Consider the following 27,338-nt stretch of genomic DNA (forward strand, 5'->3'; position numbering starts at 1 on the left):
AAGGGTAGTGGTATCTTGCTTTTGTATTGTTTCTAGTTATTATTTGGATAAATCTTTTCAATGTCTTTCAGTTATGTGGCATGATTTCCTTTATAAATAATTTTTAAACCTCAAGGTTAGTTAGTAATATCTAAAGTGTATAGTTAAGATTCTGATCTAACTATATGGGTTTTTGGGGTTTCTGATCCAATGTGTGCCCCCCCCCGCTCCAGCACTAAGCAATTCCTTATGACATCAGCTAGGTGTTTTATAATTCAATTTAATATTGACATTATCTACCTGGAGATAACAGCAGATTCCACAGGTTATGGTTTCAGTCCTACCAGTCTGCCCCCTCTTCACATGGCAACCAAAAGTCTAGGTGGTAACCTGGACTTCTGACTGACCAGCTATGGGTTCCAACAGCCCTCTCCTTGGGTTCGACTAATTTGCTAGAGCAGCTTACAGAGCTCAGAGAAATATTTTGCTTACTAGATTACCATGAAAGGGTACAACTTTATTATAAAAGTTTATTATAAAAGGGTATGACTTGGAACAGTCAGAGGAAAGCCATGTGTAGGGAAGGTGTGGAAGGAGCTTTTACGTTCTCTCAGCATGCCACCCTCCCCAGTGTGTTCACCAACCTGGAGGTGCCCTAACCCAGTCTTCCTGGTTTTTAAGGAGGCTTCATTATATTGGTTTGATTGATTCAATCATTGCCTTTGGTGACTGAACTCAATCGCCAGCTCCTCTCCCCTCCTGGAGGTCAAGAGTGAGACTAGAAGTTCCAGCCCTCTAATCACAAGGGTTTTTTTCCCCCTGGCAACCTGCCCTCCTCCTTAGGTGCTTTGCAGAAGTCCTCTCATTAACATAAATTCAGCTGTGGTTGAAAGAGGTTTGTTGTGCATACCAAGATGCCTTTATTGCTCTTATCACTTAAGAAATTCCAGGGGTTTTAGGGGCTCTGTACCAGAACTGGATGAAAACCATATATATATGTATGCATTCTTACATATATATGTACATATATGTACACATGTACAATATGTACATATCCATACATATATATGTATTCTTAATAAATCATAATCTTACCAGGTGCCTGGGTGGCTCAGTTGGTTAAGCATCTACCTTCGGCTCAGGTCATGAACCGAGCTGGGGTCCTGACTCTTGGTTTCAGCTCAGGTCATGATCTCGCAGTCCTAAGATCAAGCCTCATGAGAGGCTCCACCCTGGGCCTGGAGCCTGTTTGGGATTCTCTCTTCCTCCTCTGCCACCCACCCCGCCCCTCAACTGGCACTAGCTCTCTCTCAAAAAACCAAAAGATCACAATATCACAATAGTCATATGGGCTTTTAAAGCCTGTAGTTTCTTTCTTTATTTTCTTTTTTTTTTTTTTTTTACAGCAAAATAATTGGAATATAACCTAGATCATGATGTGTATTGTGTAGATTCTTTTGAAATTATTGTGGTTGTTGTGGCTTTCTTTTTGTTATTGTGTGTGATTAGTCTTTGTGTATCTATGGCTCTCTTTGGGGAGTTACAATCCTAAAATCCAGAAACATTATTGACCTTTTAATTTAGTAGGTTTTTTATACTCAACATTAATAAAAATCTCTAATATTTGAAGCACTTCAAAGACATCATTTAAACAAGTATATATTTTATCCAGTCAGAAAAACACCCATCCTTTGGTTTCCATTACGTATTTCTCCTTGGTTTGCCCACTACATTTTAGGTTCACTTTTCATACCTTCACCTGGTTTTCCTCGTCCACCTTAACATCTGCCCTCCAGAACCTTTTCCATGCCTGTCTGGTTCAGTTCTTTCATGAATTCCATGTGCAGATTTCCTATTGCCTTAAAAATGTGTCTGTAGGGGGGCGCCTGGGTGGCTCAGTGGCTTAAGCCTCTGCCTTCGGCTCAGGTCATGATCCCAGGGTCCTGGGATCGAGCCCCACATCAGGCTCTCTGCTTGGCGGGGAGCCTGCTTCCTCCTCTCTCTCACTGCCTGCCTCTCTGCCTACTTGTGATCTCTCAGTCTGTCAAATAAATAAAAAAACAAAAATTAAAAAAAATATATGTCTGTAGGAATACAGGAGTAGATCCAAACTCAACTTCTCTTTCCTCTAAACCCAAATTGCTCCCTTATTTATTGCCTGCCCTGGTGGGTGGTAATAGTTCTGCCATGGACTCTTACCTGTTTCTTAAGCCAAAATCTGGGGGTTGTGCAAGTTAGCCAAGTTCCTCACACTTCCTCTTTATTAAATCCAATCAGACACTAAAACTGGTTAAAATACATTTCAGCATATTTCTGAAAATACTCATCCTGTTCTTTCTAGGGGAATGTTCAGTGCTCTTCTCACAATTATTTGGTGGCTCTCCATTGACCTCAGAGACAAGCTTTAAACTTGGGGTATAGATCCAAGCAGAAAATTGAATGTGTTCAGCCTAGAGGAGCTAGATTGGCTAGGCGTTGTATGATTTAACTGAACACAAAGGAGGCTGTCCCTGATGGAATGTCCAGCCTTGGAGCCGATGATCTCGAAAGGAGCGATTTCACTGTTCACCGGAGGTGTTCACCCAGACTGGATGAAGAGCTACCCGCGTCCTCCTAACCCTGGGGGGGTGGAGCTTGGTAACCACTGACCTTCCTTACAACCAGATAAGACCATGATGTTTGACTTCTAAAGTAAGAGCAGTGGCTGTGGTCTGTTTGTCTCATTCCTTCGATTTGAGACTGCTTTAAATATGCCCCAAACTCTTCAACCAGAGGTATTTTAGAAGCTGCCATTTATTAGATTCACTTTTCTGGATTTAACTTAATAAACTAAAATTAATTTTTTTTTAAGTATTTCCCTCTGACATAGCTCATGTTTGCCTTTAAACTTTGACTTGCTCCATGAGCTTAAAAAAAAAAAAAATCCCCGAATAAATCCATATTCTAACATAGGTCCTAAAAAATGGTTGGTAGTCATTGTTATTTATGTTCTATGATATCATTTGGCCAATTTTATTAGATTTGTTAGATTACATTTCTTGATCTGTTTTTGCCAAGTTTCAGCTCTTGATTAATCAAAGTTGCATAGCTTTTTTTTCCTTTCTCAGAGAAAACCTTGATGGAAGCCAAATATGAACTTCATACACATTTTCATAAGCTCTGTAGTGATGCTAGTCAGAGGTCTATATACCAAAGTCACATTTTTTATCTTATTTATTTATATATGTATGTATGATTGACACAGTGTTACATTAGTTTCAGGTGTACAACTTAGTTTTTTGACAAGTTTATATATATATGTATAGTGTCATATTTACTGCAAGGGTAGCTAACTTCTGTCAATGCACAATGTTATTATAATATCATTGCTTGTATTTTATGCTGTGCCTTTTATTCCTGGGACTTATTCATTCCATAACTGGAAGCCAGTATCTCCCTTTCCTTTTACTCATCTTGCCCAACACCCACTGTTCCTCCCCTCTGGCAACCATCAGTTTATTCTCTGTATTTATAGGTCTGATTCTGCTTTTTGTTTCTTTATTCATTTTTTTTTCTTTTTAGATTCCACTTGTGAGTAGAACCATGTGGTATTTTTCTTTCTCAGTCTGACTTACTTAGGTAATACCCTTTACGTCTGTCCGTGTTGTCACAAATGGCATCGTGACATCCTTTTTATGGCTGTATAATATTCCACTGTGCGTGCGCGCGTGTGTGTGTGTGTGTGTGTACCATAGTTTCTTATCAATTCATTTATTAACGGACCCTTAGGTTGCTTCCATCTCTTAACTATTGTGAATGATGCTGCAGTAAACATAGAAGTGCATAGATCTCACATTAGTATTTTCATTTTCTTTGGAGTAAATACCTAATATGGAAATACTGGGTCATATGGTATTTCTATTTTTAATTTTTTGAGCAATCTCCTTACTGTTTTGCACAGTGGCCGCAGCAGTTTACATTCCCACAGGCAGTGCGGGAGGATTCCTTTCTCTCCACGTCCTTGCCAACATTTGTTATTTCTTGTCATGTTGATCTTAGCCATTCTGACTAGTGTGAGATGACATCTCATTGTGGTTTTGATTTGCATCTCCCTGATGATGAATGATGTTGAGTGTCTTTCATGTGTCTATCGGCCATCTCTACATCTTCTTTAGAAAAATCTCTCTTCAGGTCCTCTTCTCATTTTTTAATCAGATTTTTTTGGTGTTAAATTGAATAAGTTCCATATATATATATATATATATATATATCATATATATATATATGATATATATATATATGATATATATGATATTAACCCCTTATTGGCTGTATCATTTGCAAATATCTTCTCCCTTTCCATAGGTTGTCTTTTTATTTTTTTGATGGTTTCTATTGCTGTAAAAGAGTTTTTTATTTTGATGTAGTCCCAATAATTTATTTTTGCTTTTGTTTCTCTTGTCCTAGGAGACATATTTAGAAAAAGTTGCTATGGCTAATGTCAAAGAAATTACTGTCTGTGTTTTCTGCTAGGATTTTTATGGTTTCAGGTCTTTAGGTCATTTAGGCCTTTAATCCCTTTTGAGTGTATTTTTGTGTATGGTGTTAGGAAGTAGTCTGGGTTCATTCTTTAAAGTGTAGTTATCCAGTTTTTCCAGCACCATTTATTGAAAAGAATTTCTCTTCTCTGTTTTATATTTATCCTTGCCCCCTTTATCATAGATTAATTGACCAAATAATCATGGGTTTATATCTGAGGTCTTTATTCTCATTGCATTGATCTATGTGTTTGATTTTGTGCCAGTTTCAAACTCTTTTGATTACTATGGCTTTGTGGTATATCTTGAAATCTGGGACTATGATACCTCAAGCTTTTTTTTTTTTCCCCCCTAGGATTGCTTTGGTTATTTGGGGTCTTTGGGGGTTCCATACAAATTTTAGTATTATTTGTTCCAGTTTTGAGAAAAGTGCTACTAGTATTTTGGTTGGGATTGCATTAAATCTGTAGATTGCGTTGGGTAGTATGAAGATTTTAACAATATTTTTCCAGCGCATGATTATGGAATATCTTTCCATTTGTTTGTGTCATCTTCAGTTCCTTTCATCAGTGTTTTATAGTTCTCAGAGTACAAGTTGTTCACTTTTTTGGTTAAGTTTATTCTTAGTTATTTTATTCTTTCTGGTGCAATTGTAAATGGGATTGTTTCTTTAATTTCTCTTTCTGCTAGCTCATTATTAGTGCATAGAAATAGTACCAAATTCCAGGTATCAATTTTGTATCCTGCTGCTTTACTGAATTTTCTAGTAGCTTTTTTGTTTTTAAGATTATTTATTGACACAGAGAGAGAGATCACAAGTAGGCAGAGAGGTGGGCAGAGAGGGAGGGGAAACAGTGAGCCTGATGTGGGACTCAGTCCCAGGACTCTAGTATCATGACCTGAGCCAAAGGCAGCAGCTTAACCGACTTAGCCACCGAGGCATCCCATTCTAGTAGCTTTTTGATGGAGTCTTTGTGTTTTAAAAATTTTTAAAAAAATATTTTATTTATTGAAGAGAGAGAGAGTGATGGGAGGGGCAGAGAGAGAGGGAGAGAGAGACTCTCAGACTCCATGCTGAGCACAATACAGGGCTTGATCTCATAACCCTGAGATCATGACTTGAGCCAAAATCAAGAGTTGGACACATAACCAACTGAGCCACCCAGGCACCCCCTTATTGGAGTCTTTAGAAATTTCTAAAGTATCCTATCATTTGCAAATAGTGACAATTTAACTTCTTTACCTTATTTCTTTTTCTTGTCTGATTACTGTGTGTGGTTAGGACTTCCAGGACTATGTTGAATGAAAATGGTGGGAGGGGATATCCTTATTTTGTTCCTACCTTACAGGGAAAGCTCTCTCTTTCTCCATTGAGTATAATGTTAGCTGTGAGTTTTTCACAAATGGCCTTTACTATGTTGAGGTATGTTCCTTCCTCTTTTTGTTGAGTTGTTTTTTTGTTTTTTTTTTTTACAATCATGAATGGATGTTGTACTTTGTCAGATGCTTTTTCTGTCTCAATCGAGGTGATCATATGATTTTTTAATTTTATTTGTTGATGTGGTATATGGCATTGATTCCAAAATCACTTTTTTTAAAGTAGGCTCCATGCCTAGTATGGACCCCAGTATGGACCCCAGTATGGGGCTTGAACTCATGTCCCAGAGATCAAGACCTGAATGAGATCAAGAGTTGGATGCTTAACCAACTGAGCCACCCCAGCGGTCCCCAAATCACTTTTTTAATGCTTTGCAGTGTGACATTTTATTGTAATTGATGTCAGATACATTTATTACTACTCTTTTCCATATTATTAGTGTCAGGTGACAAAATGCATCCTGGAAGTCCCAGTTCACCAGGCAGAGCAGTCAGCATCTTCAGAAAATTTATAAAGGTGCATGGTATCGAGGACTTGGAAAAACCAGCCCATCTGCAGGCCAATCTGCAAGTGTTTTATAAAGTTTAAATATCAACATATTTCTTCCTTATCTGGAGTTTTGAGCCTGATGATGTGCTCGGAGGGGGTAGTTTCCTGTAAGAGTGTCTAGTCCATGCTGTCCACACAGGCAGGGAGCACTGTCCGGGGACCAGTGACCTACATCCTCATCCGTCTGCATCCCTTCCTGAGCTGAGTAGGTAGGGACCGAGGGTTAGTTACCTTCATGTGTCCTCTGACCTGTGTTTCCTATGATGTGTCTAGCATTTTGTCTACACATTTGTCTTCTTGCCTTGAGACAACCCTAGATCTTCACAGCGAGGAGGGTGTTCCTCTTGTAAAACTCGCAGCATTGGTATCTGAAACTAGACAGGTTAGCTTCTATTTGGTCAAAACTGGCCTCTCATACCTGTTATTTTTATTTCTCCAGCATAGACCATCAGTCCATGATGATACACAATACGTGATAGTCTGTATTCACCAACATCTTAAACTTAAGCAATTATTGTTAATGCCTAACTCTGGATTTGCTTGTCAACAGCACTTTTCCTCTTATCATTTCCATTGATAGATAATATAGGCTTTCAGAGGCAGTTTATTAGATAGGTAAGTCTGATCTAGAAGATCAAGAAAAAGCTTAAGACAACGAGACTGCTGTTTAATTCTCATTTTGCATGAGATTTGGAACCTGGAAGAAACAGAAACTTATACTGATCCCTTTCAAAGTCTAGCAGTTATGTTCTGTTCTTTTAACCACTAAAAAATACACAAAAGGAAGAAAAACCAATGATGTGTCTGGAGGCTCTTAAAGTATAAATTTAAAACAGAAACTCATAAATGAATGATGTTATGGGGCGTGAAACAACACCAAACTTACACTTAGCCCTTCCCCCTGTGTGACCGGGGATATATTGCTCAAATATTTGAGCGCATTGTCGTAATGCATTATTATTAGTAAGGGACAGGGAGCATATTTTTGTCAAGATTATGTCCTCTGGTGGACCTAGGATGTTCTTTGACAAATAATAGTCTCTTAAGTGTTTGGTTATATCCTGTCTTTGCTGCTTTTTCTCTCTTTCTCTCTCTTTTTAACTATTTCCATCAAGAATGTTTAATTAAGATAATATATTCCAAATAGACTGCATTTCAAGTATTCCTTCATGGGCTTTGGTCTCTGTGACTGTGTTGTTCGCCCCAGCAGGGTGTAGACCATGTGGTCTGTTTCTTTTATATCTTCATAGAGAATGTTGGTCAGAAGCTTTCCCCAGAGTTGCTGGCTTACTCAGAAGTGGAAGATCCCTGGAATAAAAATTAGGAGAGCAGAGCATGCCCCCAGTTTTGGCATTGCCACCCTCCAGTCTGTAGGCCGATTCTAGAACCTTTTCACTCCTTAGTCAGTCGCGTTGAAATCCTGGTGGTAAATCCTTGCTTTGCTTTGCAAGCTGATAATAGAGGGTGGAAGTGCCCTTGACGTTCTATCATTCTGCCCAAAACACAGGGTTTCTACTTTTTATAGCATCACTGCTCACTGCCCAACTGAACTCCCGGGCAGGGACTCGTGATTTTACTTGATCCTTGTGCAGGAGGATCACTGCGCTTGGCCTTGTTTCCGTGTTTGTCCAGCCCTGTGCGTTTCGCTTAGCAATGCAAGAGGAGTATTTGAGGATAGTCTTATGACTGCGAAGCTGATACCACACTAAAGGGAAAACTCTGCTAACTAGGGTGTGTACGTATACGCAGGGGGAGGGAGAGGGGATCAGTGCAGAAATAATTGGGAACGTTAGTGATGAATAACTTTGCTGTCACTGGATGAGTATTATTTTTAACATGAGTTTAACCAACTATTAACAAATAATGCCGCTTTAAAAAAACGTAAGTTAGGAATTCTAGAAAGCAGAGTCTTAAATATTACCTAGCTGATGTCATTAAGATCTATTGAATGTAAAAGAAAAAACAAAAATGAAAACTTGGTGGACAAAGATATTTTAATCTGTAATCATCTTGCTTATTATTGTACTTTTTCTTTTTTTTTTTTTTTTAAGATTTTATTTATTTATTTGATAGACAGAGATGACAAGTAGGCAGAGAGGCAGGCAGAGAGACAGGAGGAAGCAGGCTCTCCAAGGAGCAGAGAGCCCGATGCGGGGCTTGATCCCAGGACCCTGGGATCATGACCTGAGCCGAAGGCAGAGGCTTTAACCCACTGAGCCACCCAGGCGCCCCTATTGTACTTTTTCTAATGCTTTTAGGTAAGAGGTATATTCCTAGAATTCCATTGATTACTTATGATTTCCTTCCTTTAGGTTAAACCAATTTTTTATTTATCCCATTTAACAATACAGAACCTTTGAAATGAATCTTGATAAAAATAATGATAGGACATAGTTGTTGGACACTGTGTTAAGCCTGTTACAAAAATTATTTCAGATTAATTCTTACAATGATCCTAGCAGGTAATGAGATGATTATTTCTGGTTTTAGATGAGGAAACTGAGGAGGCTTAAGAAAAATTGAGTAGCTTGTCTGAAGCCATAGCTTGAACAATGGTAAATCAGGGAGGGCATCAAGGCAGTGGGTTTCCATAACCTAAGGTTTTGCCTGCTAAACCATGCTTCTTCCCCTGGATGCATTTTATGAAGTCTAGAGATAGGGTCCATGTACTTTCAGTGGAAAAGAATGGGCAGAAAGTAGGAATTCATCTCTATTCTATATAGAAGGAAAGAACTGCCCATGGGTCCACACCACACTTTCTTTAGGCTATACATTATTAATGTCATTCATGTGATCAGTGAGACGAGCCTTTCTTAGATGAAGATAGTGGGACCTTGTGCAGACCACCTAACACCCCCGGTCCTGCATTCCCAACTGGTGAAATGACCGTTAGAGGCTGGGTTTGAAAGAAAGACTGCTCCTCCCATTGGGTTTCTTATTTGCGCCCAGGGAGGGAGGGAAGAGGAAGGGAGAACCTGAGAAAGTTTGTCCATCTCCTGCCCATGCACGTAGTCATAAATCCACCAGAAACCACTTCTTATGTACCTATAGAGTTTATAGCAGTCTGTATCGTAGAGAATGATTTTATTGGCCTTCGAGAATTTTCTCAAGTTCTAGCATTACTGCAGCTACAAGGGGAGTGTTGCCTCGGTAGTGGTTGAACTTAGTTCTTCCTTTACCCCTGGGACCTGTTTGCATTTCCTTGATAAGCAGCCCTGGACCGCATGTACTGCTGCTGAGTGGCCTCCCTGGCAAACCTTGTGCCCTTGACCCTGGGTGCTGACCTCCTAGCAAGCAGCACCCCACCAGCCCCTGTCATGCTCACCGGCAGCTTTTCATGACTTGCTTATTCAACAAATAGGTTTTTGGCAAGTTGACTTAGAGCTACTTTGCACCTAGTAAGAGCTTGGGAAGTATTGTTGATTAAATATGAAAATATGAAGGAAAATGAAGCTTTGAATAGCTGAACAGCTAAGGAAAGTCTTGCTTACTCATATTCTAGGACCAATTACTTTCACTTTCACATCTCCGTCTACTGTAGGTGCTTTGACCAAGGAGTAGTGTCAGGGGACCAGGAGTCATGGGGTGTCCTGAACTGTGTGTATGGTGGTGGGGTACATAAGAGGGTGCCATAGCGAATCTGGGGCCTCTGTGTCCAGGTCCTAGTCAGCCAGTTTGTGCAACTAAGAAATAAGGTTAGATTCACAAGGCTTTCTGTCAACTCAGTCTCCACTGTTGAGATTCAAGGAATTCCACGTAGTAGGCCAGTGTGTCCCAGGTACATCTCCAGTCATCAGCTGTAAGAAGAAAGACAGAAGTTCATGTCTCTGTCTAGTCCTTCCACCCTGGTCAAATTATATTCCTGGTCAGAAACAGAGCTCAGTACAGTCCAGTTAGAGGGCAGGTCCTAGAAGAAGTAAAAACTTTCATGTTCCTACCCTAGTCATACTCTTTAATAGACTGAATCGCTATCTCCTGTTTTTGTAGAATAAGGAAGCTATCTTGTTAGATTTGCAATCTTAGAGTCGCTCCTTCTTCTGACTGGGCCACTGAGGTGCACCCTATTTATTTGGCCATGTAATTGTTAATCTTTTTAATGGCATAATTTAAGATATTTGTTGTGAAGATTTGACCCAACATACAAGTAGAGGTGTGATGAGCCCTATGTTCTTCTCACCTGGCTTCAATAATTATCAATACTATAATAATTTTATCTGCCTCTCCCAAATATACACTTTCTCATGGAATACCTTGAAACAAATACCAGGCATCATGTTAATGTCAAGTACTTCAGTATGCGTCTCAAAAAAAAGGACATTTTAATATGCTACAATGCTGTTATTATATTGCAGGCCAATCAAATTTGTTTAATATTATCTGGTAACTAGTCCCTTTTCAGAACTCTCTGTATCTTAGATTAGAAGTGAGGCCCAATCTGACACACGGTTCAGTTCTCTGGGGATAGCACGTGTGCTAGACGGTCATTGTTGAATTCTTGCTAAACCCACATCGGGAGGCTCGCCATGTCTGCCTGTCTCGATTGTATTGAAGCTGTGAATGATTTATGGGTTTAGGGATGGCAGCTTAATTCCTTCCTTGCAAAATTTTCAGCTGACTTTTTCTCTAATGGGTTTCCCATCCATTAGCTATTCATTAAGTCAACCATTAAAGACTACAAAAGGAATTTATTAAGGATTGCAAAAGGGTGATTTTCTAATATTGTCACTTTTTTGCCCCTTTTAGCTAGAACTTTCTGTATTGAAAAGTTTTTTTTATTCACTAGGTGTGTTAATTTGCCCTGAAATACAGTTTATACTGGAAATGCTTCTCTTATCTCCATTAATTCTTTATCAGTGATGTTTAGTGCCCTAGCATTCTCCAGTGGTATCTATTTTTATTTTTTATTCCTTTTCATATATTTGGTATGTTTAATTTAGTTATTCTTTTTTCTTTTTTCTAATTATGTTCAATTCGCTGACATATAGTACATCATTAGTTTTTGATGTAGTATTCAACAGTTCATTAGTTCTATATAACACCCAATGCCCATCACCACACATGCCCTCCTCAATACCCATCACCCTAATATCCCATGCCCCCACCTCCCCTCCCTTCTGTAACCCTTAGTTTGTTTCCCAGAGTCCAGAGTCTTTCATGGATTCTCTCCCTCTCTGGTTTCTTCCCATTCAGTTTTCCCTCCCTTCCCCTGTGGTCCTCCACGCTGTTCCTTATGTTCCACACATGAGTGAACCATCCGATAATTGTCTTTCTCTGCTTGACTTATTTCACTCAGCATAATATTCTCCTGTTCCCTCCCTATCGATGCAAATGGTGGGTATTCATCCTTTCCAGTGGCTGAGTAATGTTCTGTTGTGTATATGAACCACATCTTCTCTATCCATTCTTCTGTTGAAGGACATCTTGGCTTTTTCCATAGTTTGGCTATTGTGGACATTGCTGCTATGAATGTTGGGGTGCATGTGCCCCTTCTTTTCACTACATCTGTATCTTTGGGGTAAATAACCACCACATCTGTATATTTGGGGTAAATACCCAGTAGTGCAACTGCTAGGTCATAGGGTAGCTCTGTTTTTAAGTTTTTGAGGAACCTCCACACTGTTTTCCAAAGTGGCTGTACCAGCTTGCCTTCTCACCAACAGTATGAGAGGGTTCCCCTTTCTCCACAGCCTCTCCAACAGTTGTTTCCTGTCTTGTTAATTTTTGCCATTCTACCTGGTGTAGGGTGGTATCTCATTGTGGTTTTGATTTGTATTTCCCTGTTGGCTAGTGATGTTGAACATTTTTTCATGTGTCTGTCAGCCATTTGTATGTCTTCTTTGGAAAAGAGTCTGTCCATTTCTTGACTGGATTATTTGTTTTTTGGGTGTTGAGTTTGAGAAGTTCTTTGTAGATCTTGGATAGTAGCTTTTTTTCTTACATGTCATTTGCAGATATCTTCTCTCATTCCGTGGGTTGCCTTTTAGTTTCACTGACTGTTTCTTTTGCAGTGAAGAAGCCTTTTATCTTGATGAAGTTCCAAAAGGTCATTTTTGCTTTTATTTCCCTTGCCTTTGGAGACATGTGTCTTGAAAGAAGTTGCTGTGACCGATGTCAAAGAGGTTACTGCCTATGTTCTCCTCTAGGATTTTGATGGATTCAAGTCTCACATTGAGTGCTTTCTTCCATTTTGAGTTTATTGTTGTGCATGGTGTAAGAGAATGGTCCAGCTTCATTCTTCTGCATGTGGCTGTCCAGTTTTCCCAGCACCATTTCCCAGCACCATCTTTTTCCCTTTGGATATTCTTTCCTCTTTGTTGAATTTGAGTTGACCATAGAGTTGAGGGTCCATTACTAGGGTCTCTGTTCTGTTCCACTGATCTGTGTGTCCGTTTTTGTGCTAATACCATGCTGTCTTGATGATCACAGGTTTTTAACATAGCTTGAAGTCAGGCATTGTGATGCCCCTAGCTTTGTTTTTCTTTTTCATCAATCCCCTGGTGATTCAGGGTCTTTTCTGGTTTCATACAAATTTTAGGATTATTTGTTCCAGCTCTGTGAAAAATGTTGATGGTATTTTGATGGGGATTGCTTTAGTGTAGATTGCTCTAGGCAGCATAGACATTTTCGCAATATTTATTCTGCCAATCCATGAGCATGGAATATTTCCCCATATTTTTGTGTCCGCCCTAACTTCTTTTGTAAGTATTCTGTAGTTCCTAGAGTACAGCTCTTCTCCTCTTTGGTTAGGTTTATTCCTAGGTATCTTACATGGTTTTTGGTGCTATTGTAAATGGAATTGATTCCTTAATTTCTCTTCCTTCAGTCACATTGTTAGTGATAGAAATGTAACTTATTTCTGTGTATTGATTTTGTATCCTGCCACGTTGCTGAATTGCTGTTTTTAAGTTTTAATAATTTGGGGGTGGAGTCTTTTGGGTTTCAGTTTCCTTGCTGGTTATGTCTGTTCAGATTATCTATTTTTTCCTGTTTCAGTCTTGGTAGTTTATAAGTTTCAAGGAAGGCATCCATTTCTTCCAGATTGCCTAGCTTGTTGGAATATAGCTGTTGGTAGTAAGTTCTAATGGTTTTTCCTATTTCCTTGGTATTGGTGGTGATTTCTTCCCTTTCATTCATGATTTTATTAATTTGGATCCTTTCTCTTTGCTTTTGGATAAGTCTGGCCAGAGGTTTATCGATCTTTATTAATTCTTTTAAAGAACTAGTTTCTAGTTTTGTTGATCTGTTCTACTGTTCTTCTAGTTTCTATTTCTTTGATTTCTGCTCTAATCTTTATTATTTCTCTTCTTCTGCTTGGTTTAGGCTTTGTTGGCTGTTCCTTGTCCAGGTCCTTTAGGTTTAAGGTTAGCTTGTGCATTTGGGATTTTTCCAATTTTTTGGGAGAGGCTTGGATGGCTATATACTTCCCTCTTAGGACCACCTGTGTAGTATCTCATACGTTCTGAATTGGTGTGTTTTCGTGAATTAGTTTCATTGTCATTCATTTGCATGAATTATTTAAGTTCCTCTTTAATTTCCAGATTCACTGATTCATTCTTTAGCAAGATGTTTTTTTAATATCCAAGTGTTTGCCTTCCTTCCAGATTTTTCCTTGTGATTGAGTTCCAGTTGAAAAGTACTGTGGTCTGAAAATATGCAGGGAATAATTTCAGTCTTGTATTTTTTGAGACCTTATTGGTGACCCAGTATGTGATCTATTCTGGAGAAAGTTCCATATGCACTCGAGAAGAATGTATATTTCTTTGTTTTAAGATGGAATGTTCTGTATGTATGAACAAAATCCATCTGGTCCAAAGTGTCCTTCAAAGCTCTTGCTTCTTTGTTGATCTGCTTAGATGATCTGTCCATTGCTGTGAGTGGAGTGTTGGAAGTCTCTGTCTATAAATGTATTACTATCAGTAAATTCTTTAGTTTGGTTATTAGTTTATATAGTTGGCTGCTCCCATGTTGGGGGCATAGATATTTTTACAATTCTTAGATTTTCTTTTTGGATAGACCCTTTCAGTAGGATAGTGTCCGTCTACATATCTTCTTACAGTCTTCAGTTTAAAATCTGATTTGTCTGATTGCTACGCCAACTCTCTTTTGAGGTCTGTTGGCAAGGTAAGTGTTTCTCCATCCCCTCACTTTCAATCTGGAGGTGTGTTCAGGTTCAAAATGAGTCTCTTGTTGACAGCATATGGACGGGCCCTGTTTCTTATCCAATCAAAAACCCTGTGTCTTTTGATGGGAGCATTCAGCCCATTCCCATTGAGAGCAACTATAGAAAAATGTGAATTTAATGCCATTTTATTGCCTGTAAAGTCCCCATTTCTATTGATTGCCTTGTTAATTTCTGGTCTCTATTACTCTTGGGGTTTTTCTTCTTTTATAGATGCCCCCTTAATATTTCTTGCAGGGCTGGCTTGATGGTCACTTCACTCTTTCAGTTTCTGCAGATCCTGGAAGCTCTTTATTTCTCTGTCCACTCTGAATGACAGCCTTGTTGGATAAAGTATCCCTGGCTGCGTGCTCTTCATATTTAGTGCCTCAGTATGTCTCGCCAGCCCTTTCTGGCTTGCCAGGTCTCTGTGGTTAGGTCTGATGCTCTTCCGATATTTCTCATGCTGTATGTAAGAAATCTCTTCCCCCAGCTGCTCTCAAGAAAGCTTCCTTGGCTCTTTTTTTTGATTTTCAGGTTTCACTATTATATGCTGGGGTGTTTGTCTATTTTTATTGATCTAGGTAAGGGTCCTTTCTGCCTCTTAGACACAAAGGCTTGTTTCCTTCCCCAGATGAGGGAAGTTCTCAGGTATAACAGCATGATTTTAATGGCTACATATATAGCCATGTATATAAAGCTGTCTTTCTTATTACCATGTATTTTTGTTGTTATACATTGTAATTTCTTTCAATTTTTTTACTATTAATAACCATTTATTATAGCAGGAACCATGCTAAGCACTTGACATGCAGTATAACATTTAATCTTCACAATTATCATGCAATGCATCACTCTTTTGGAGATATTGAATATTTACATAGGATTGATTTTTAGAAAGGTGAATTTTTGGGCAAGGGGTGATCTTTTTTTTTTTTTTTTTTAAAGATTTTATTTATTTATTTGACAGAGATCCCAAGTAGGCAGAGAGGCAGGCAGAGAGAGAGAGAGAGGGAGGAAGCAGGCTCCCCGCTGAGCAGAGAGCCCAATGCGGGGCTCGACCCCAGGACCCTGGGATCATGACCTGAGCCGAAGACAGAGACTTTAGCCCACTGAGCCACCCAGGTGCCCCATGGGAGTGACCTTTTTAAAGATCATGGACACGCATTGCAAAGTTGCCCCTTCAAGCTCTTCCTGTAATGCTCTTTCCACTTTCCGGGTTTCAACTTGCCTTGAGTCCAGGTTGAAGACCAAAAATTGACAAACTCCTTCCCCATTTGGTGGTTCTTTGAATTCTCATTTTTTCCTCCCAGCCCTGCCAGTTCAGGATCTCACTGAGCTGCCTCCTCCATTCTGTCTGTATATGATGTCACACTGACATACTCAACTGATGCAGAGACAGAAATCTGTCTGGTTTCAAGGAGCGGAGTGTGTATGGCCTGGGTGAGATTATTGGAAATACAGGAAGATTTGAGAGAATAAGCATAGAATTAACCAGCAAGCACTCCCTCATACATTGACTTGTTGAGTCGAGACAGCAGTAGAGGGGACTGGAGAGACAGTGGCGGGTGAAGGAGAGAAAGTGCAGGGTGGTGTCAGAGAGGGGACAGCAGAGTGTTCTAAGGAGGAAGAGTCAGTCAACAACGGAAATTGCCCGAGAGACTAAGAAATTGACTAAGATGGAGACAGAGGTTATTGATACAGCGTTGGCTGCCGGTTTCTCTTGCGTTGTGGGGATGGAGGTCAAATTAGATTTGCAAATTAGACTGCTCAAAGTGAGGGGCTAGAGGTAACAAGTGTAGGTAGTTCTGGTCCGTAGTTTTGGTGTGAAAGGAAATCAAGAAATGGGACCGTGGTTGGGGGTAAGGAGTGATGTGGGCTAAGGGAGGTTTTCTTTTTTTGTTTTTTGTTTTTTAAATTAAGCATGTTTATGTAATGCTAGAAATGTCCAGTAAAGGAGGAAATGTTCCTGAATCAGGGGAGAGAGGGAGTAAAGAAGTAAAATCCTGACCACGTCACAAGGAACTCTGCTGGAGCAATGAGGCAGGACCGTGTTCTTGTTTGGAGCCGGGCCTGCTTCCTGTGTGAGGACGAGGGCAGAGAAGGGGGTCAGTGTGGGTGTTTTTGCACATTTGCAGTTTATCTTGCTTTTTTCCATTCTCTCAATACATTATTTGAGAAGATCATTCTATCTCTTCATGGAGAGACTGGGCTAATGGGGGAGAAAACGCATAAAGTTGTACTGGAGACTCTATGCTTCTATGAGAATACAGAGCAATGTTGGGCCTAATTGAGGTTTCTAGTCGAGATCTTAAAGTGAAAACAGGCAATGAGCATGTGTCTTTCCTTCATAGGGTTCAGTTGCTCTGGTGGAGGCAAAGAAAAGGTCGGTGTCTAGAATGTAACGAATTGGGGTTTTGGGGTTTTCCCAGGCTACCATGGTGGGAGAGAGGGGCGGGGGAGCTGGAGCGTTTGAGGCACATGGTTGCAGCGATGGGAAATGAAATTTAGGCAGGTGAGGAAGGGAGTGACTGTGACAGCGGCAGGGATGACCGACTCAAGATCCCTGTGGACAGTGGAGCTTCAGAGGGGCTTCTAGAATGTGAGCTGAAAGGGTAGAAGGTTGTAGTGAAGGACTAGATGTTCCTCCCAGATATTTGTATGCATATGGATTCATTTTTGATCAAAACATTAATTGATCAACTATATTGTGTCAGGCCTTTCTTGGAGCACTGGGTAGAAGATGGTGACCAAACACTGGAGTCTGCCGACGTGGAGTGCACCTTCCACAAGAAGGACACAGACCACAGACTCATAAGTTCAAGGCTGGGATCACTGAGGAATGAAGCAGAATAATGGGAAAAAGAGTGAGTGGTGTGCTCTTTGAGGAAGGGGGGTCCGGACATTCTCTCAGTGGAAGAGACAAATGAGCAGTGGCCTGAATGAGATGAAAGAGTGAGTCATTCAAGTATCTTGAGAAGAATGTTCTAGTACCAAAGGCTCTGAGGTGAGCATGACCTCTGTGTGTCGAGGAGGAGGAGGCCAGTAGGTGAGACCACCTTCAGGGAGAGCAGAAAGAGCCGACTAGAGGCGGGGGGCGAGGTGGGGGCTTGAGTTGTGGTGAGGAGCTGCGTTTTGCTCTGAGGGGGGGGCGAAAAGCCATCGAGGGCTAGAGTAAAGGTTGAACGTGGTCTTCCGAGTGGGTTGCTTGTGTGGGTGAAGACACTCTGACTGCAGGCGAGGATTCAAGATCTCAGGTGAGGTATTTCTCTGGATGCTGGTTTGATCTCCATGTGGATCTCCGAATCACCGGTAGGAGGAAGGGCGGGAAGCACAGCGGCTGAGCCAGAAGCAAGGCTGTTCCGTGAGTGGCGGAGATGGGATCGGGAGTGACAGGAAGTTGGTGGACGGCAGAAAGGAGAGGGATGACAGGTGACAAAGACCTGATGGTTTTGAAGGAGAATAAACCATTTGAAAGTGCTCAGGGGATCCAGGAAATCACTCACGCACTTCCTACCCCCAGTGTATGTGGGATCTGACTCGGAACGTGTCCATGCAGAAGGCTGCTAGAGGGGGACTGAAGGGCAGCGAGTGACTGTCCGCGTGAGCAGGTGAGGTCTCTTCGGAGAGGTCGAGGCAGGGATTCTCGAGTGGGGGACAGCTAGCTGGCAACGTCTGGAGAGACGTAGGCTCGCACAACGGGAAGAAGTGGTTGTGCCGCCGCCGTCTAGTGTGTAACGTCCAGGGATGCTGCTGACATCCTACAGGGCTCGCGGCGCACAGAATTCCCCATCCCCAGGCAGCCGTGGGGTTGCGGCTGGGAAGTCCTGGAGGAAGGATTGAGGGCATCTGTTCATCATCGAGCTGAAGTTTGAGGTTCCCGGAAGGTTGTGCTTTCCTCCCTGCCACGTAATTCATAATTCCATGTCCCTCTCTGATATTTTTTGGCTTGATAGACACACACACACACACACACACACACTTACTTACACTCAGATACTCTCACACATGGACGATCCTGTCTCCCCTTCTGTCACACACAGTTTCTGAGTTACAGGAAAGACGTACTTAGTTTTCTGGCTGTTTTCAGTCATAAGATGTGTAAGATGGGTCCGTCCCGGTAATTCCTCACTTGACAGTTGAGGGGTGGGGTTTCCTTGGTGTTTGGTTCTAGCTACATGCAGGGAAACTTAAGTTCTGTAGAGGAAAAATCCTTTATGTCTCCCCAGAAAATATCCTGGGAGACCAAAGAATATTCTCTAGTGACCCTAAAGAATGAAGAATGTAAAAAGGCCTCTTGTGCTGTGCTTCGTTATCCCACATACCAGAGGCAGATCTTGAATTGAGTTTTGTTGTACAAAGAAAAATAGGAAAAGGCATGACTGTTGCCTGACCAGGATCCTATTTGTGCATTTGAAATTCAGTTCTGACTGGAGCCCAGACCTGGTTCACAGCGCCCCCGGCTAAGAATGCTTCTCACATTGGGAAAGCGATTCAAACAAAAACGAAGAATGTGCAACAGAAGACCGTACGAGGCCCTCAAAGCCTAAACGATTGACTGTTTGGCCCTTTGTAGAAAAAGCTTGCTGGTCTCTGGTATAGATCTATCTTCTTTCTCGTTCCAACCATGATGTGAATGAGTCTTGGTCACAGAACCCTAGCGTCGCATTTATCTCGAAACCCTAAAATATATTGATGGATACTTCTTAGGTGTGAGAGGCCACATTTGCAGGATATAGGCTGGCTGTCAGAGAATTTATTTTAGGAAGAGGTGTAGGTATTTTTTTTTTTAAAGATTTTATTTTGAGAGAGAGAGAATGCCAGCGGGAGTGGTGGGAGGGCAGAGGGAGAGGCAGAAGCAGGCTCCCCGTTCACCCAGGAGCCCAGTACCACAAGGGCCCCCAGTCTAGGACCCTCTGGGATCATGACCTGAGCCGAAGACAGACACTTAACTGACTGAGCTACCTGGGTGCCCCAGGAGGCATAGATATTAAACAAATAAGTATACACATGATTAGTTAAAATCATTAGTTGCACAAGGTACGAAGAAGGGCGCCAAAAGAGTATGGAAGGGGTCACTGGAGTCTTTTCTGGATAAGTGATTTTAATCTAACTTTGAAGAATGAATCCACTAATTAGAGTTAGGGGCAGGAACAGGGCAAAAACTGAGGGAGCAGTTGTGCCCCTGAAAGGAACCCTAGAGATTTTCCATTTCTTCTACCGGAGTTGACTAACGGAGAAATCGGCTAAATCAATTTCTAGAGGATAATATATTAGAGAGCAGTTCGTATCAGAAATGAATTAGGGACTTCTGGTCATTCTGTTGTCCCAGATGACTCTAAGGTCCAACCAGGATTGAGAACCATGGCAGGAGGTAGACCCGGGCTCTCTGGGCTCCTCAGCCAGTGACCTCCTCTCATGCATCTGTTCTCGTGTCTCTATTTGGGAACCAAAAACTGAAGTTTGCACCTACTGTAGAGCTATGATTCTGAGGAGTATGTGAGAGGATTTTGAGCCTGTCACGTTCCTCTTCAAGGTGACGAATTGGCTGACAACCCTTTCCTCAGGGGTTGGAGCCTTTGCCCGCCTCTTGTCTCCTCATTCCCTGCCCCCCTCGCCCCCCTTCCCCCACCATTGCCATGCCAGAGACTGTGAATATCAGTCACTGACATTTTTTTTTTTTAAAGGTTTTATTTGACAGAGAGAGAGAGATCACAAGTAGGCAGAGAGGCAGGCGGGGAGAGAGAGAGGGAAAGAAGCAGGCTCCCTGCTGAGCAGAGAGCCCTACACATGCTGGATCCCAGGACCCTGGGATCATCCTGGGATCATGACCTGAGCTGAAGGCAGAGGCTTGAACCCACTGAGCCACTCAGACGCCCCAGTCACTGACATTTCTTAGCCCACGTGGTGGTCGGTAACTGCCCCTCAGAGAACCATCAGCAGCGTAAACAGAGAGGAGGGAGGGTTACCAGTGAGATCCAAAAGGCTGGGTGCTTCTTCAGGGGGAAAATATACAGCCCATCCCATGATCATCCTCTTTGGGGGCAGGGGATGTTTTGGGGGATGGGACAGGAAACTGAGCTGCCTTTTCCCGTGGGGAAACCCTGGCCTCTGACTGCAGAGTCTTCCCTGTGATTGAGAAGCTGCTGTCTGTGCCTCTCAGTAGTCTTGGCAACGGTGATGCCCTGGGGCTGTGTTTTCCAGGCCTCCCTCCCCGGGGAGGGTTCTGAGCCAGGTGACTTGCCGGAGCTCCTTCCTAATGACTGTTTCATCTGCAGGGCGAACTCTGCTGGAGAAGCTCTTCAGCCAGCAGGAGAACGGGCCTCCAGAGGAAGCCGAGAAGTTCTGCTCCCGGATCATTGCCATGGGTCTCCTACTTCCCTTCAGTGACTGCTTCCGGGAACCGTGTGATCGGAACGCCCAGTCCAGCTCAGCTCCGTTTGATGTAAGTAGGAACCCTGAGGCACGTGGCAGTCAAAATGTGACGTGTGTCTGCCCAGGCACCCTGTAACTTAAAAACCAGCATGTGATGCAAGCCATTCTCCCCTCAGCCACTCTCTTGTCTCCGTGCTTTCCTTCTCGACTCCAGTAATCTTAGGTATATTGGCTAAACCTGCTTTTCTTAACAGATGGCCACTTTGGACAGTTTTCCAGCCTGCTCTAATCGGTGGTGATTTTAAGGTGGTTCTGTGTCCTTTAGGACTACTGGCTTAGCTGGTTGAGGACACTACTTCGGCAGCAATACCGTAGGGCCAGAGCTTTGTTCCCAGGGGGCCGCAGGTTTCCATGGACGCCTAGAACACTGTTTCAGTGCGTTCATAGCTCATCGCTGTACTAACCGTTGGAATGAAGCAGCTCTATCGGCTGCTCCCATTCACCAAGAGAATTAATACCGCCCCACAGTAATCCAGAAGGCGTGTTCGTAATTCCTAATGAATATCAGGACAGCCGGATGGTCATTTTCAAGCCAGGGTATTGCTAATCTTTCTCAGGTACGTGGTGCTTGTGTGACATGGTAATTTTGTGGAGTACGCACCTCAGATCCAGGTATGTGAGGATTCACCTCTATGATTTTCTCATAAGAAAATGAAGGTCTAATTGGCTCACTTGTGTGGAGCCTAGGGCTGTTGAGGCAGAGTAATGGGTTCTCATCTGTGGGTGATCCTTGTTCTTTGCTTCCGAACGTGTATTCCCTTCTGCGCCTTCCTGTATGTGCTGTTGACCACTGAGTGAGACGATGGTGAGTTTTGACAGACAATGAAAATGGACCCTGACTGAGATCAGGACGTGACCGTCAACAGTGAAATGTCTACGTGTCCTGTATTTCTTCTTTCTCTTCTTGATACATTATAACCTCGGTTTTTCATTGACTGCCCTTCAGTATTAGGAAAATTAATCACATAAGATATTGTGAGACCTTCTTAATACTTCCCATGTGGAAGAAGATTCCTCAGGGTGTGCCGTGACTTGTGAAATGTCCTTCTTGAGATCTTTTTATTTAATTAATTATTTTTTCAATGACATTCTAGCTAATTACTGCTAGGTAGAGCTTTTTCTTCTATAAGAAGAATTGAATAATTACCCCCCCCCCCCTTTTTTGGTGAGAGGTGTGTGTTATTGCAGAGACAGAGTCTAGGGACTGTGGTGGGCTGTCTTGTAGAGCTGTGTTCTAGAAAATATATCCCTTTACAAGTTGGAAGTACAATCAACATGTTATAGAGAAAGGCAAACCCTGGCTATGTCTAAAGCTTGCCTTTTGATTGAAACTATTCCCAAGTTGACTGCATTTTCCCCTCTTAAAGTTTAGAAGTGAACAGTCTTATCATTCAAAAAATGTGAAATTGAAATAAACTGAAAAGAATAGGGTAATTCTATACCTTCTTTTTTAATCACCAAGCAATCAAAAAAAAAAAGATTTATTTATTCATTTATTTGACAGGCAGAGATCACACGTAGGCAGAGGCCGACAGAGGTGGCGGGGAAGCAGGCACCCTGCTGAGCAGAGAGCCCGATGCGGGGCTCGATCCCAGGACCCCAGACCATGACCCGAGCCGAAGGCAGAGGCTTGACCCACTGAGCCCCCCCGGCGCCCCTTAATCACTGACCTTCTCATCTCCCACCTTCCCTGCAACCTCGTATTAGAGCAGTCACTCCTCCCGTCGTTGTCTACTTGGAGGACCCTTGAGTGTGGCATGGAGAGAGAAGAGAAAATCCCTTAATACGGTAGGAAGAGGTTTCCTGATAATGGGGAATTTGCTTCCCCGGCTTTATGGAATGGCATTTTCTCCTTACTTTCTCCGTTGGCTCTGTGATACGTCTCTACTCCCCCTGCCAAACTAAAGACAAAACAGAGATGGAATTAAAGGCGCTCTAGTCAGAAATGTCTTTCCATATCGTTCGGCAGCAGGTCCGTCACAGAACTGTGCATTTGCTCCATGCATGGTCAAGGATTTTCTTCAAAGCGCAGAGAGGTGGGTAGCAAGACAAGGAGTTCTGTAGACCGAGGTATTAGTGGAGGAACGGGGAGAAATGAACTTGTCCGTGTGGAGAGAAGTTTCTGGTAATTAGTCTCTCTGCTGATTTCCAGAAAATTGTTGTTGGGATCATTTCTAACCAGCAATTCTCTTGAGGACAGTTGCCTCCGAGACATAACACCATGTGGGAATAAATTCATAACTGGCACTCTTCCCACCCCCAGCTTTGTTCCCTTCGCTAAGAGCATCTCATTCCCTCCCCCTTCTCCTCTCTCCATTTTTTTTTTTAAAAAGATTTTATTTCTTTATTTGACAGACAGAGATCACAAGCAGGCAGAGAGGCAGGCAGAGACAGAGGGGGAAGCAGGCTTCCCGCTGAGCAGAGAGCCCGATGTGGGGCTCGATCCCAGGACCTTGAGATCACGACCTGAGCCGTAGGCAGAGGCTCAACCCTCTGAGCCACCCAGGCGCCCCCTCCTCTCTCCACTTACACACATAATTAAAGCAGAAAGAGTTTTGATTTTTGGGTCTTACTGATGGGGTTTATGGATTCGCCTTCTTCAGTCAACCCTTTTTAGTCCCATGGTGTACATTTTTAGGGCCTAACATTTTGCTTTAGAAATGCTATAGAAAATAAGAAAGGACTTGACATTTTTCTCTTCATTTTTTTAACGTGGTGGAAGTTTCAAGAACCCGAAAAGGCAAAGAACTTTGAATGATAATGTTCGTTCATTCCCAGATGCTGAACAAATACATTCTATAGGCTCCAGAGACAGATTAGTGAGGAAGAGAAATGAGACTTCTTTCCTCCTTTTTTTTTTTTTTTTTGAGAAATAAGATTTCTGTTCTGAAAATTCTATCCGTATCACAGTGGGGAGAGACACACAAAAACCAAAAACCAAACACGAGCAACAAAAACTGAAACTAGAACAACAACAAATAGAAGCATCGGCTGTGAGTTTCCATCAGATCCTAATAAATGCTGTAAAGGAAGCAAACCCTAGTAACATGATCGGGTCAGTGGGGGGGGGGTGTGCACGTCCAGGGTGGAGGCTGAGGAACGCTCATTCCGGGGAGCTCACCGGACACAAAGGTCTGGGGGGTGGGGGGCGTAGGCATGACGAAAGCACGGCAGGGCCTGAGAGCCTGTGCAGCCGAAATGTCACGAGTCGAGGGCAGAACGGACTTGGGGTTGGAACATGCAGGGTCTTGAAAGCCATGAAGGAAAACAGATTTTTTTTTTTTTAATAGTTTTTGGAAGGTTTTGTGGGAGGGCGGAACATATTTTATTTATTTATTTATAAAGATTTATTTATTTATTTGACAGAGAGACAGAGAAAGTGCACAAGTAGGCAAAGAGGCAGGCAGAGGGAGAGGGAGAAGCAGCCTCTCCACTGAGCAGGGAGCCCAATGCAGGGCTCGATCCCAGGACTCTAGGATCATGACCCGAGCCAAAGGCAGATGCTTAACCCACTGAGCCACCCAGGCGCCCCGGAAGAACACATTTTACATGGATCCCTCAGCCTGGTCTCGGGTAATGGAGTAGAGGGGACACCAGGAACATTGCAGTAGTTGAGTGAGGGCCGGCCGGTGGCAGTAGCTTGGGGAAGGGTGGTGGTGAGAATTAGAGATGAGTCCTGAGGTATGAGATGGATTCTGGAGGCAGAGCTGGTGGGACTTCCGGTGGGCTAGACAAGGGGGACGACGGAAAAAGGAAGTCGACTGCCACTTCTTGGTTTAAGTAACTGGGTGGATGGTTGAGCCGTTTATTGAGATGGGGAAGGTAGGTCCATTGTAGGAGGAACACGTTGTACGGACAGAACTAGTGCTTGTTATAAACTCTATTGGAATAAAATTCTGTTAATTTAGAAAACTAATACCGAGCATATAAGCTGAGAAACATCAACTTTTTCTTTTTGCTGGTGGAATGTTGTTGACTTTATTAGCCAATCAAAATTAGGGCCGTGATACTCAAAGGCGTTTCAGCCATCAGAAGGGCTGGTAGCCCTTTGCATAATAGCCCTGTCTTCATAACAGAAAGAAAGACGGAGCTTCGTTCGGGACCTAACTGCATTGTTCATTACCTTTTCCTATTTCTATTACTAATCTGAGGACCCCGATTAGTAATAACTAAAAACCTTAGTTTTTATTCCCTGACAGTGTCCTCACATTTGCCTTTTGCTTTTTTTTGGTTTCTTTTTGTTTTATATCTCAGAATTCTAAGCTGGATCATTTCTATCCTTTCTTTCTTTCTTTTTTTTTTTTTTTTTAAAGATTTTATTTATTTGAGAGAGAGAGGACAAGTGGTGGGGAGAGGCAGAGGGAGAGAAAGAGCGAGAGAAACAGACTCCCAGCCATCAGGAAGCCCAATGTGGGGCTCGATCCCAGGACCCAGGGATCATGACCTGAGCCGAAGGCAAATGCTTAACTGATTGAGCCACCTGGGTGCCCCTAAGCTAGATCATTTCTAACAAGAGAAAACACATGCATAATACAACTGCTTAGTAGATTGTATTGCTTAATTGTAGGTCATGGGTTGTTTTTGCTTTTGTTTTTTAATGAAGAAAGACTTTTTCTTTTTGGAGTCTTTTCTAGTCATTTCTCAAGTCTGAGAAAAAAAATATCTCTCCTGAAAATGTTTACTGTAAATCCTTAGAAAATGTTTACTGTAAACTTCACTATTATGATACACTATTATGACACACACAGTTGACTCTTGAACAACATGGGGGTTAGGGACGCCAACCCCTACACAGTCAAAAATCCGTATATAACTTTTGACTTCTCCCAAATTCATCTACTAATGTCCTGCTGCTGACTGGAAGCCTTACCCATAACGTAAGAGTCCATTAACATGTTTTGTTATGTGTATTACATACTGTATTCTTATAATAAGGTAGAGAAAAGAAAATGTTACTAAGAAAATCACAAGAAAGGAAAATACATTTACTGTGCTGTAAAAAAAATCCACATGTAAGTGGACCCACGTTGTTCAAACCTGAGTTGTTCAAGAATCAGCTGTAATTTGCAGTTTCGGGACACCGCCCAGATGCCTGTGGATGAGATATGCCAGGCCTCGGCCTGTGACTGACCACAGGCCCCGGTGCAGTAGATGGAGGTCATTTTGCAAGAATAGGTCCAGTAATATAGTCCCTTAAGATTCCTTTTCTTTGGAATACTTTTTTTTTTTTTTTTTGTTAAGATTTTTATTTATTTGAGGGCACCCGGCTGGCTCTGTCAGTTAATCGTCTGCCTTTAGCTCAGGTCATGGTCCCAGAGTCCTGGGATCGAGTCCCGCATCGGGCTCCCTGCTCAGCGGGGAGTCTGCTTCTCCCTCTGCCCTCCTCCTTGCTCGTGCTATCTCCCTCACACTCAATAAATAAATAAAAGTAAACTAAATAATAAATAAAACTCTCAAAGATAAATAAATACATAAGTAAAAATAAATAGAAATCTCTAAGTAAATGAATAAATAAAAAATAAAATAAAATAAATGGGGATCCCATACAGCTGTGTCTCCTCCACGTCAGGAGGCAGAAGTCACCGGCTGTGCAGTCAAATGCTCTACCACGGAGCTATAGCCCCAAGGCACCAGCTATGAACCAGGAAGAGGGCTCGTGCGGGATAAGGAGACCATGTTGGTGCCTTTGGGCTCCCAATCTCTAGAACTGAGAAGTAAATTCTGTTGTTTATAAGCCACCCAAACTCTGATATTTTGTTATAGCATCCCCAATGGACCAAGGCACCTGCTGGCTTCGTCTTCTAATTTAGATCATGTTCTCGATATGTAATTATAATTTTTTTTCCAGCTCCTCCCTTTTCTCTTGTCCTGCCCCTAATCATTGGGGACCCACAAATTAAAGGACATCGTCTATTCTCAACTGATTCACAGCCACTTTAAAGAAATAAGATAAGCGTTAGACTATAGTATTAGAAGAGGGCTCCATGGTCAGACTGTCCTGGATTTCCCACTTTGTAAACTTAGGTAAATGGCTTAGTTTCTTTCTTATGTAAAACGAACAGCCATGCCATGTAGTAGTTTCTGAGTAAGGAGACAGCTTGAATACAAGTAAAGCATTTTGCACATTATGGAGCATACAGTAAGTGCTCAATGTATGTTCACAGTTACCACAGATCATGATCATACTGGAGTTCAGTGGAGACGTGTACAGTCGGGGGAGCAAAGGAGAGAATTAACCGAGTCTCCATGGTAACTCAGAAGATAACCCTTGGGAGGAGACTTGGGCGCAGACTTGGAATTTGCTGCGGGGGCAGATGGAGGG

At 42.2% G+C, this 27,338-nt stretch overlaps 1 protein-coding gene across 2 annotated transcripts in view; it reads left to right on the top strand.

Annotated features, from left to right (window-relative positions):
- The window catches only part of FMN2 (formin 2), a 371,000-nt gene that overhangs the window by 16,258 nt on the left and 327,404 nt on the right, over nucleotides 1-27,338 (top strand). For both annotated transcript variants that reach the window (XM_032319379.1, XM_032319378.1), the window contains exon 2: nucleotides 20,860-21,026. In XM_032319379.1, coding sequence (XP_032175270.1) covers nucleotides 20,860-21,026 — 167 coding nt within the window. The remainder of the gene's footprint in view (nucleotides 1-20,859; nucleotides 21,027-27,338) is intronic.

The sequence above is a fragment of the Mustela erminea genome, chromosome 17 (genome assembly GCF_009829155.1).
Source record: "Mustela erminea isolate mMusErm1 chromosome 17, mMusErm1.Pri, whole genome shotgun sequence".
Taxonomy (NCBI): domain Eukaryota; kingdom Metazoa; phylum Chordata; class Mammalia; order Carnivora; family Mustelidae; genus Mustela; species Mustela erminea.